This window comes from Triticum aestivum, chromosome 4B, assembly GCF_018294505.1.
Source record: "Triticum aestivum cultivar Chinese Spring chromosome 4B, IWGSC CS RefSeq v2.1, whole genome shotgun sequence".
NCBI classification, from domain to species: domain Eukaryota; kingdom Viridiplantae; phylum Streptophyta; class Magnoliopsida; order Poales; family Poaceae; genus Triticum; species Triticum aestivum.
In genome coordinates this window covers 366,277,535-366,290,246 of record NC_057804.1, presented here as the reverse complement: position 1 = coordinate 366,290,246, position 12,712 = coordinate 366,277,535, and the positions used below count along the sequence as shown (strand labels likewise).

At 44.6% G+C, this 12,712-nt stretch overlaps 1 protein-coding gene across 1 annotated transcript; it reads right to left on the bottom strand.

Annotated features, from left to right (window-relative positions):
• Positions 1 to 472: 472 nt before the first annotated feature.
• Positions 473 to 2,121, bottom strand: LOC123094834 (uncharacterized). The gene is made up of 4 exons (XM_044516719.1): positions 1,893 to 2,121; positions 1,552 to 1,683; positions 1,071 to 1,244; positions 473 to 913 (listed from the first exon to the last, which is right to left on the bottom strand). The coding sequence occupies exons 1-4, from the start codon at positions 1,971 to 1,973 to the stop codon at positions 821 to 823; spliced, it is 480 nt and encodes a 159-aa protein (XP_044372654.1). The 5' UTR covers positions 1,974 to 2,121; the 3' UTR covers positions 473 to 820.
• Positions 2,122 to 12,712: the final 10,591 nt, after the last annotated feature.

Below are 12,712 nucleotides of genomic sequence, written 5' to 3'. Positions count from 1 at the left end.
AAAGATATGGCACCACCTCCGTCTCCGTTACTTACTTTTCCTCCTCGCGCCAATGCCATTGCCATCGGCCGACCTCACAGACCCTCTGCCTATCGTTGCCTTGGCATGCAGGTGGTGTGAGGGTGACCGCGGGTTAAATCAATCAGCATGCATATGCACTCTCATTCGCTGCTTTCCTCGGTTTTTGGAACCTCGCCTTTTGCCCTTCCTCTTTTATTCAAACCATCTGAGGGTTGCACACACCCACTGTTGCTTAGTACGTACTATTCTACTCATACTACTACTTGTGAAGCCATTGGGCTCCCTCCATATTCGTCTGCTTTCAGTCACTACAGATTAGATTCGGAGCCTAGCTAGCTAGCTAGAGCTTTATTATCCAGGCAACAACTGTTGTGCTCGTGCATCGCATGCATGCGTCGTCAGGCCTGATGCATGATCTCATCAGGTTCATGGATGGGGGTGGACATGTACATCCTGCTCTTTTTTTGTTGTTGTTGTTGGAGAAAGAGTACATATATGATACGTACTACGACACAAGGCCCCAACCGTTTAGCTCTTAGCTTCCAGACCTCACAGCACATGCATGTGTTACATGATCAAGGCCTTAATCATGCATGCGTGGTCATATTATGCCCCGCCTTGCATGCATCATGACTAACAACATTACTCGACCGAGAATAGGCATCTCATCATTCAACGATCACCGGAGACGAACACGGTAGGGAGATATATAAGAGAGAGTCAATAGACCAGATTAAGCAATATATGTTATTGAGATGCTTGACGGACGAGGGCGAGGGCGGGGATCTGCTAGCTTGCGCTATGTTTGCTTGTTGCCGCCGCCGCTGTGCGAGGAGCAGGCCCGCAGCACGGCCTGCTTCAGGACGTGCTCATCCACGTTCTCCATCAGGTTCTGCACGTTTGTATAGATAGAGTGGAAATCATCATATGGCTTACAGTAACTAATTTGTTTTCTTCTTTTGGTCAGTCTGTATCATATCAACAAAATATAAGACGTTTTTGTAGGCTAGTTATATTTTGGTACAGAGCGTATTATAGCTTGTTGTTACCTCCCCTCCTATGGCTTCTAGGCGGAAAGTATCCGCGCAAGTGGCCGTGGCTTGGAGGACGCTGAGGCCCAACTCGTCCAAGGCCTCGAGGATGGAAACCAGAAGCCCCGGGCAGCTCTTGTCTGACAATACATTGACGAGGAACGACCCGTGTCCTAGGGTTTCAACGTTCACCTGCATGCGGGTACCAGATCGATTAACCAACTGATAAATGCAGGGAGGGTTTTGGAAGCTTTATGCATGCATGTGTGTAGGAGCGGTCCTACATCTACATATGTATGTGTGCAGTGTACTCCTACTGTTTCAATCCAAATCTCCCTGCCTTGTGTTAGCATGTGTGAAAAGGAAAAGAAGAAACGCCACTACTTTTTTAATCCCTCTATAAAGAAATATAAAACACTCTTATATTTCTTTACGGAGGAAGTACTAGCTAGCTATAGTAAGTATATATGTAAGAAACAAATCTAGCATTCATGCGTACCGTCGGGTAGGAGGTCTGTCTGCTGCGCGAGTCTTGCGCCGCGCAAGCGATCTCCTGATTCAGCATCACCACCTTCTGCTTCAGCTCCTTGATGTACTTGGAGGCGTCCATGATTATGGACGTGTTGCTCAGCTGCAGCCACGCATGACATCCATCTACTTAATTAAGTCGCCCAGAAAGAAACAAAGAAAGAAAGAAAGGAAGAAGAAAGAAAGAGGTAGCAGGCATGGTGAAGTTCGCACAACCAGCTCGATCGTAGGCGAAAAATGCATATGCATATGTGGAGATTGCACAACTGGGACGGAAATTGAGAAACTAAGGGGAGGGGCCGGATCAATTACAGCATGGGAGTGGGTGAGAGAGCGAAGGAGTTGCAGCTTCTCCTGCAGAGCTGCCGCTTTCTTGCGCTCCCTCGACATCATCTCTCTCGCACCACAGCACAATCTCTGAATGGAAGCCAGGCGAGAGAGACAGCAGAGAGGAAGAGAGAGCTTGTGGGTGGGAGCAGCTTATGGCTTAAGAGCATGGAACACCGAGAAAGGCGAGAAGGCTGGAGCTCGCTCTCCATATCTATCCCCGGTGGTCACTCACGTGACCTTCTGCTTTCCATATATTACTTCCATCCCAAATTATTTGTCTTAATTTTGTCTACATACAGATGTATCTAACCCTAAAACATGTCTAAACACATCTGTACCTAAACAAATATACTCCCTCCGTCCGGAAATACTTGTCATTGAAATGGATGTATCTAGATGTATTTTAGTTCTAGATACATCCATTTTCATCTATTTTAATGACAAGTAATTCTGGGCGGAAGGAGTATAACACAAGTAATGTGGAATGAAGGAAGTATATGAATTATTGTTGCTATCTTCTTGATTCTCTTACTTAATACTTCCTCAGTCTCATAATATAAAATCATTTTGCAAGATATTATAGGGCAGAGGGAGTAATATCGAAATATGTAGCCATCTGATCGATAGCCGTGATCTCATGTTTTCATGTTCGGTTCCATTAAAATGCTAAAAAGTTTCCTTTTAAAAGGTGGAGGACCCCGGCCTATCTGGGCCATGCATTCAGCCACTTTATTAGTTATTCATAAAAACCTTACAAAGTAATACATCAGTACGTCTGAAATCACCATCTTGGCAACATCTATCGCTACTCTTATCCACTTGATAAAGGGGTGTTGATAGTCCGAACCAAATACCAAACAAACCTCGCACCATAGCCTAACATACAAAACCGAAGGCCCCAACCAAGCCACATTATCGGATCTGGGACACACACCGGCCCGGCGCACTCTTGGAGGCCGCCGCCATCTCCCACCGATCCATATTCAAAGCTGTACCGACGCATCGACCTTGCCAGGGCTAGTTGTCGTCGACGTCACCATGATGCTAGACAACGCCACCATCATGCGCTCGTGCATCATCACGCGCCCATCGCCGAGACCTCGCTGCTCCAAGCCGCCAAGACCCACCATGACGCCAGACAATGCCACGCCGCTCCTCCTTCGCAAACACACCTGCTGCCACTGGTCTTATCCCCTCCGCCTGCAGTTCCTCTAACCGAGCACCTAAACGCTCCGGGCGGCGCCTCCAAGAAGTGCACAACACACACAGTGCCGCCGCTAAAAAGTTGAATGTCACTTATTTCATTCCTGAACTTTTAACAGAAAAGCGTGAAAAAACATATAGAATTGTTTTTCTTTTGGTTGGCACGAGGTTGCTGACATGAAGATTACCCTTTTCTGATACAAGCATAACGGGTTCACCCTCTACTTCTGCATAGGCATAGGACGTACACAACCAACAACACACACGCACTAATGGAGGCAAAATACATAGCCACACATGACTAATATAGTTGACCGTCTGCTCCAAGCGTAGACACAACCATAAGCATCGGTCAGGATTCCTGTTGCTAAAGAATATATCACGAATAAAGCCACTATGTACACTGATAGATCCTGCAGCGGAGATGCGTTTTATTATTAAAAATTATATCGTTCTTACATAGCCAAAATGACCAAAACTAAGTTGCTGCTCTCACTCATATGAGGATTCTTTACTAGCTTGTGACAAATGCTTCGTAAGAGCATCTTCAACACCGACCCTCCAACCGCTCGCACACATTCGAACTGTACAGTTCGGACGTGTTTTATCATCCAACGAGGGCCTGTATCGATCTGTCAACCAGTTCGAACGCATTTTTCCTCGCAAATTGGAAGCAAAGTGGGGGAGGGGGGGGGGGGTGGCTTTTGCGTGAGTCCGGACAACAACCATGTGGGACTCGAACATCCCCGGCCCACTAAAATCCCCCTCTCAGTCTCATTCTCATCCAATCCATCCATTCTCCCCCTTGTTTTGCATCTGCTCCCTCCTCCTCCTCCTCCTTCACCGCCGTTGCACCTCTTCGGCCTTTGCATATGCACCGCCGGACATCCGCAACCACAATCGACGGACCCGCTCGCTTTTTACGACAACACAATCCACCCAAGACCCGTCCGCAGCTAGGTACACTCCGTCAACTTTTGTCGACAATGTCCATGGTGGACACCACACCCGACATGTGTTCGGTCAAATGCCATTGAGCTTTTTTCGAACGTTGTGTCATTTTTTAGAGTATGAAGGATGGAGGGGTACTCTACCATGAAGGATGAGTTGTTGTACGATGCGTGGTTGGCCATATCCACGGATTCCGTAGGCAGGAGCGAAAGGGGGCTCTTCTGACAGCACATGCATGATTCGTTTCACGCGCGAAAGCACATTGCACCCTACGACCACTACTAGGGAAAATGTTATACACAGAATCTTAGCAGTAGCGCTGGATAAAATGAAGCGCTACTGCTACTTACTAGTAGTGAGTGGCAGTAAAAGGCGCTATTGCTATCCTGTTAGCAGTAGCCTGTTTTAGAAAAACGCGCTGCTGCTAAGTTTGAAGTGGGCGCACATGGCTAGCTCCACTTAGCAGCAACGCGTATCCTTATCCAGCGCTACTGCTATGCTTCGTAGTAGTAGCGCTTTTCTTCAACCTGCGCTGCTACTAACCCTACCTTATCATCCCCGCGCGGCCGACCCTCTCACTCTTCCTCTCACTCACTCTCCCCCGCACCCCCCGTCGTTGCCGTTCCCCGACCACCGTCGTCTCCTACCGCTGCGGACGCTCCACTGAGGTAGTCCCTCCATTCCTCCTCCTCCCTCCTCCTCCTCCTCCGGCCGCCCCCTCCTCCCTCCTCCTCTGGCCGACCCCTCCTCCCTCCTTCTCCGGCCGCCCCTCCTCTCTCCTCCGATCCCACCGCCCTCCTCCCCCTCCTCCTCTCTCCTCCCTCCTCCTCCTCCCTCCTCCTCCTCCCTCCTCCCACCCCCTCCTCCCTCCATCTCTCCTAAACCCTAAAGTCTTTTTTACTGTTCTTGTATAATGTATTTTTTTACCGTTTTTAGCAAGTGTTTAATAGAGTTAGTAAGAAAATTAATAGAACTAGTTTATTTTTAGTAAGAACTAGTTTATTTTTAGTAAGAACTAGTTTATTTATATTTATAGTAAGTGCTTAGTTGAACTAGTTGAATTAATATAAGTTTATTTTAGTAAGAAAATTTAGGTATATGGAATTTGATGATCTAATTAAAATTTTACTATAGAACTAGTTCATTTTTAGTAAGAAAATTAATAGAACTAGTTTATTTTTAGGTGTACTTAACATAATTCTAGATTGATTCATTTTGAAGTGGATATTGTTGGAAATATGCCCTAGAGGCAATAATAATATGGTTATTATTATATTTCCTTGTTCATGATAATTGTCTATTGTTCATGCTATAATTGTATTAACCGGAAACCGTAATACATGTGTGAATACATAGACCACAACATGTCCCTAGTGAGCCTCTAGTTGACTAGCTCGTTGATCAATAGATGGTTATGGTTTCCTGACCATGGACATTGGATGTCATTGATAACGGGATCACATCATTAGGAGAATGATGTGATGGACAAGACCCAATCCTAAGCATAGCACTAGATCGTGTAGTTCGTTTGCTAAAGCTTTTCTAATGTCAAGTATCATTTCCTTAGACCATGAGATTGTGCAACTCCTGGATACCGTAGGAATGCTTTGGGTGTACCAAACGTCACAACGTAACTGGGTGGCTATAAAGGTGCACTACAGGTATCTCTGAAAGTGTCTGTTGGGTTGGCACGAATCGAGACTGGGATTTGTCACTCCGTATGACGGAGAGGTATCTCTGGGCCCACTCGGTAATGCATCATCAGAATGAGCTCAATGTGACTAAGTAGTTAGTCATGGGATCATGCATTATGGAACGAGTAAAGTGACTTGCCGGTAACGAGATTGAACGAGGTATTGGGATACCGACGATCGAATCTCAGGCAAGTAACATACCGATTGACAAAGGGAATTGCATACGGGATTGCTTGAATCCTTGACATCGTGGTTCATCCGATGAGATCATCGTGGAACATGTGGGAGCCAACATGGGTATCCAGATCCCGCTGTTGGTTATTGACCGAAGAACGTCTCGGTCATATCTGCATGGTTCTTGAACCCGTAGGGTCTACACACTTAAGGTTCGATGACGCTAGGGTTATAAAGGAAGTTTGTATGTGGTTACCGAATGTTGTTCGGAGTCCCGAATGAGATCCTGGACGTCACGATGAGTTCCGGAATGGTCCGGAGGTAAAGATTTATATATGGGAAGTCCAGTTTCGGTCACCGGAATAGTTTTGGGGGTTATCGGTATTGTACCGGGACCACCGAAAGGTGTCCGGGGGTCCACCGGGTGGGGCCACCTGCCCCAAGGGACTAAATGGGCTGAATATGGGAGGGAACCATCCCCTAGTGGGCTAGTGTGCCCCTCCCTAAGGGCCCAAGGCGCCTAGGGTTGTGAAACCCTAGGGAAGGGGGCGCCTCCACCTTGCTTGGGGGGCAAGTTTCCCCCTCCTGGCCGCCGCCCCTCCCTTCCAGATGGGATCTGGAGGGGGGTCGGCCCCCTCTCCCCTTCCCCTATATATAGTGAGGGTTTTGGGGCTGCCATGGACACGAGTTTCCCTCTCCCTGGTGCAGCCCTACCCCTCTCCCTCCTCGTCTCTCGCAGTGCTTGGCGAAGCCCTGCTGGAGTGCCACGCTCCTCCATCACCACCACGCCATTGTGCTGCTGCTGGACGGAGTTTTCCCTAACCTCTCCCTTGCTCCTTGCTGGATCAAGGCACAGGAGACGTCACCGGGCTGCACGTGTGTTGAACGCGGAGGCACCATTCTTCGGTGCTTAGATCGGATTCGGCCGCGATCTAAATCGCTTCGTGAACGACTCCACCGACCGCGTTCTTGTAACGTTTCCGCATCGCGATCTTCAAGGGTATGAAGATGCACTCCCCTCTCTCTCGTTGCTAGTATCTCCATAGATTGATCTTGGTGATGCGTAGAAAATTTTGAATTTTTGCTACGTTCCCTAACAGTTGCATCATGAGCTAGGTCTATTGCATAGATTCTATGCACGAGTAGAACACAAGTAGTTGTGGGCGTTGGTTTTGTTCAATATGCTTACCGTTACTAGTCCTATCTTGTTTCGACGGTGTGGGATGAAGCGGCCTGGACCGACCTTACACGTACACTTACGTGAGACAGGTTCCACCGACTGACATGCACTTGTTGCATAAGGTGGCTAGCGGGTGCCAGTCTCTCCCACTTTAGTCGGATCGGATTCGATGAAAAGGGTCCTTATGAAGGGTAAATAGCAATTGGCATATCACGTTGTGGTTTTTGCGTAGGTAAGAAACGTTCTTGCTAGAAACCTATAGCAGCCACGTAAAAACTTGCAACAACAATTAGAGGACGTCTAACTTGTTTTTGCAGCATATGCCGTGTGATGTGATATGGCCAAGAAGGATGTGATGAATGAAATATATGTGATGTATGAGATTGATCATATTCTTGTAATAGGAATCACGACTTGCATGTCGATGAGTATGAAAACCGGCAGGAGCCATAGGAGTTGTCTTTATTTATTTTATGACCTACGTATCACTGAATAACGCCATGTAATTACTTTACTTCATTGCTAAAACGTTAGCCATAGTAGTAGAAGTAATAGTTGTCGAGACAACTTCATGGAGACACGATGATGGAGATCATGATGATGGAGATCATGGTGTCATGCTGGTGACGATGATGATCATGGAGCCCCGAAGATGGAGATCAAAAGGAGCAAAATGATATTGGCCATATCATGTCACTATTTGATTGCATGTGATGTTTATCATGTTTATGCATCTTATTTGCTTAGAACGACGGTAGTAAATAAGATGATTCCTCATAATAATTTCAAGAAAGTATTCCCCCTAACTGTGCACCATTGCGAAAGTTCGTTGTTTTGAAGCACCACGTGATGATCGGGTGTGATAGATTCTAACATTCACATACAACGGGTGTAAGCCAGATTTACACATGCGAAACACTTAGGTTGACTTGACAAGCCTAGCATGTACAGACATGGACTCGGGACACAAGAGAACGAAAGGTCGAACATGAGTCGTATAGTGGATGCGATCAACATGAAGATGTTCACCGATGATGACTAGTCCGTCTCACGTGATGACCGGACACGGCCTAGTTGACTCGGATCATGTATCACTTAGATGACTAGAGGGATGTCTATCTGAGTGGGAGTTCATAAGATGAATTTAATTATCCTGAACATAGTCAAAAGGTTTTTGCAAATTATGTCATAGCTCGCACTTTAGTTCTACTGTTTTAGATATGTTTCTAGAGAAAATTTAGTTGAAAGTTGATAGTAGCAATTATGTGGACTGGGTCCGTAAACTGAGGATTGTCCTCATTGTTGCGTAGAAGGCTTATGTCCTTAATGCACCGCTCGGTGTGCTGAACCTCGAACGTCGTCTGTGGATGTTGCGAACATCTGACATACACGTTTTGATGACTACGTGATAGTTCAGTAATGTTAAACGGTTTAGAATTGAGGCGCCGAAGACGATTTTGAAACGTCGCAGAACATATGAGATGTTCCAAGGGCTGAAATTGGGATTACAGGCTAGTGCCCACGTCAAGAGGTATGAGACCTCCGACAAGTTTCTTAACCTGCAAACTAAGGGAGAAAAGCTCAATCATTGAGCATGTGCTCAGATTGTCTGAGTACTACAATCACTTGAATCGAGTGGGAGTTAATCTTCCAGATGAGATAGTGATGGTTCTCCATAGTCACTGCCACCAAGCTATTAGAGCTTCGTGATGAACTATAACATATCAGGGATAGACATGATGATCCTTGAGCAATTCGCGATGTTTGACAGCACAAAAGTAGAAATCAAGTAGGAGCATTAATTGTTGATGGTTAGTAAAACCACTAGTTTCAAGAAGGGCAAGGGCAAGAAGGGATACTTCATGAAACGGCAAATCAGTTGCTGCTCTAGTGAAGAAACCCAAGGTTGAACCCAAACCCGAGACTAAGTGCTTCTGTAATGAGGAAACGGTCACTGAAGCAGAACTACCCTAGATACTTGGTAGATGAGAAGGCTGGCAAGGTTGACAGAAGTATATTGGATATACATTATATTAAATGTGTACTTTACTAGTACTCCTAGTAGCACCAGGGTATTAAGATACCGGTTCGGTTGCTAAGTGTTAGTAACTCGAAATAAAAGAGCTACGGAATAAACGGAGACTAGCTAAAGGTGAGATGACGATGTGTGTTGGAAGTGTTTCCAAGGTTGATGTGATCAAGCATCGCATGCTCCCTCTACCATCGAGATTGGTGTTAAACCTAAGTAATTGTTATTTGGTGTTTGCGTTGAGCATAGACATGATTGGATTATGTTTATCGCAATACGGCTATTCATTTAAGGAGAATAATGGTTACTCTGTTTATTTGAATAATACCTTCAATGGTCTTGCACCTAAAATGAATGGTTTATTGAATCTCGATCGTAGTGATACACATGTTCATGCCAAAAGATATAAGATAGTAATGATAATACCACATACTTGTGGCACTGCCATTTGAGTCATATTGGTATAAAACGCATGAAGAAGCTCCATGTTGATGGATCTTTGGACTCACTCATTTTTGAAAAGATTGAGACATGCGGAACCATGTCTATTGGTATATACGCATGAAGAAACTCCATGCAGATGGATCGTTTGGACTCACTTGATTTTGAATCACTTGAGTCATGCAAATCATACCACATGGGCAAGATGACTGAAAGGCCTCATTTTCAGTGAAATGGAACAAGAAAGCAACTTGTTGGAAGTAATACATTTTGATGTGTGCAGTCCAATGAGTGCTGAGGCACGCAGTGGATGTCGTTATGTTCTTACTTCATAGATGATTTGAGTAGATGCTGAGTATATTTACTTGATGAAACACAAGTCTGAATTATTGAAAGGTTCAAGTAATTTCAGAGTGAAGTTGAAGATCATCGTGACAAGAGGATAAAATGTCTATGATATGATCATAGAGATGAATATATGAGTTATGAGTTTGGTATACAATTAAGACACTGTGGAAATTGTTTCACAACTAATACCGCCTGGAACACCATAGTGTGATGGTGTGTCCGAACATCATAGATGCACCCTATTGGATATGGGGCATACCACGATGTCTCTTATCGAATTACCACTATCGTTTATGGGTTAGGCATTAGAGATAACCGCATTTACTTCAAATAGGGCACCACATAATTCTGTGGAGATGACAGTGTATGAACTATGGTTTAGAGAAACCTAGGCTGTCGTTTCTTGAAAGTTTGGGGCTGCGACACTTATGTGAAAAAGTTTCATCCTGATAAGCTCGAACCCAAAGCGGATAAATACATCTTCATAGGACACCCAAAACAGTTGGGTATACCTCCTAATTCAGATCCGGAGGCAAAAGTAATTGTTTATAAACGGGTCCTTTCTAGAGGAAAAGTTTCTCTCGAAAGAATTGAGTGGGAGGATGGTGGAGACTCGATGAGGTTATTGAACCATCACTTCAACCAGTGTGTAGCAGGGCACAGGAAGTTGTTCCTGTGGCACCTACACCAATTGAAGTGCAAGTTGATGATAGTGATCATGAAACTTCGGATCAAGTCACTACCAAACCTCGTAGGACGACAAGGACGCGTACTGCTTCAGAGTGGCACGGTAATCCTGTCTTGGAGGTCATGTTGCTAGACAACAATGAACCTACGAGCTATGGAGAAGCGATGGTGGGCCCGGATTCCAACAAATGGCTCGAGGCCATAAAATCCGAGAGAAGATCCATGTATAAAACAAAGTGTAGACTTTGGAAGAACTACTTGATGGTCGTAAGGCTGTTGGGTACAGATGAATTTTAGAAGGGAAGACGGACAATGATGGTAAGTGTCACCATTAAGAAAGCTCGACTTGTCACTAAGATGTTTTCCGACAAGTTCAAGGAGTTGACTACGATGAGACTTTCTCACTCGTAGCGATGCTAAGAGTCTGTTGAAATTATATTAGCAGTTCTTGCATCATTTATGAAATCTTGCAGATAGGATGTCAAAACATTGTTTCCTCAATGATTTTCTTGAGGAAAGGTTGTATGTGATACAACCAGAAGGTTTTGTCAATCCTAAAAGATGCTAACAAGTATGCAAAGCTCCAGAAATCCTTCTAAGGACTGGAGTAAGCATATCGGAGTTGGAATATACACTTTGATGAGATGATCAAAGATTTTGGGTTTATACAAAGTTTATGAGAAACTTGTATTTCCAAAGAAGTGAGTGGGAACACTATAGCATTTCTGATGAGTATATGTTGTTGACATATTGTTGATCGGAAATGATGTACAATTTCTGGAAAGCATAAAGGGTTATTTGAAAAGTGTTTTTCAATGGAAAACCTGGATTAGGCTACTTGAACGATGAGCATCAAGATCTATAAGGATAGATCAAAATGCTTAATAGTACTTTCAAATGAACACATACCGTGAGAAGATTTTGAAGGAGTTGAAAATAGATCGGCAAAGAAGGAGTTCTTGGCTGTAAGGTGTGTGTATTGAGTGAGACTCAAGACCTGACCACGGCAGAAGAGAGAGAAAGGACGAAGGTCGTCCCCTATGCTTTGGACATAGGCTCCACAATATGCTATGCTGTGTACCGCACCTGAAGTGTGCCTTGCGATGAGTCAGTCAAGGGGTACAAGCGTGATCCAGGAATGGATCACAGCACAACGGTCAAGGTTATCCTTAGTAACTAGTGGACTAAGGAATTTTCTCGATAATGGAGGTGGTAAAAGAGTTCGTCGTAAAGGGTTACACCGATGCAAACTTTGACACTAATCTGGATGACTCTGAGTAGTAGACCGAATTCGTATAGTAGAGCAGTTATTTGGAATAGTTCCAAATAGCGCGTGGTAGCTGCATCTAGGAGATGATATAGAGATTTGTAAAGCACACACGGATCTAAAAGATTCAGACCCGTTGACTATTAACCTCTCTCACAAGCGAGATATGACCAAACCCAATGGATGTTGGATTCATTACAATCACATAGTGATGTGAACTAGATTATTGACTCTAGTGCATGTGGGAGACTGTTGGAAATATGCCCTAGAGGCAATAATAAAATGGTTATTATTATATTTCCTTGTTCATGATAATTGTCTATTGTTCATGCTATAATTGTATTAACTGGAAACCATAATACATGTGTGAATACATAGACCACAACATGTCCCTAGTGAGCCTCTAGTTGACTAGCTCGTTGATCAATAGATGGTTATGGTTTCCTGACCATGGACATTGGATGTCATTGATAACGGTATCACATCATTAGGAGAATGATGTGATGAACAAGACCCAATCCTAAGCATAGCACTAGATCGTGTAGTTCGTTTGCTAAAGCTTTTCTAATGTCAAGTATCATTTCCTTAGACCATGAGATTGTGCAACTCCCGGATACCGTAGGAATGCTTTGGGTGTACCAAACGTCACAACGTAACTGGGTGGCTATAAAGGTGCACTACAGGTATCTCTGAAAGTGTCTATTGGGTTGGCACGAATCGAGACTGGGATTTGTCACTCCGTATGACGGAGAGGTATCTCTGGGCCCACTCGGTAATGCATCATCAGAATGAGCTCAATGTGACTAAGTAGTTAGTCATGGGATCATG

Coding starts and splice junctions, on each gene's coding strand:
- LOC123094834 (XM_044516719.1), bottom strand. CDS start 1,973: ATGATGTCGAGGGAGCGCAAGAAAGCGGCAGCTCTGCAGGAGAAGCTG. Junction 1,684..1,892: donor CTCTCACCCACTCCCATGCT/GTAATTGATCCG, acceptor GCGTGGCTGCAG/CTGAGCAACACGTCCATAAT. Junction 1,245..1,551: donor GACAGACCTCCTACCCGACG/GTACGCATGAAT, acceptor ACCCGCATGCAG/GTGAACGTTGAAACCCTAGG.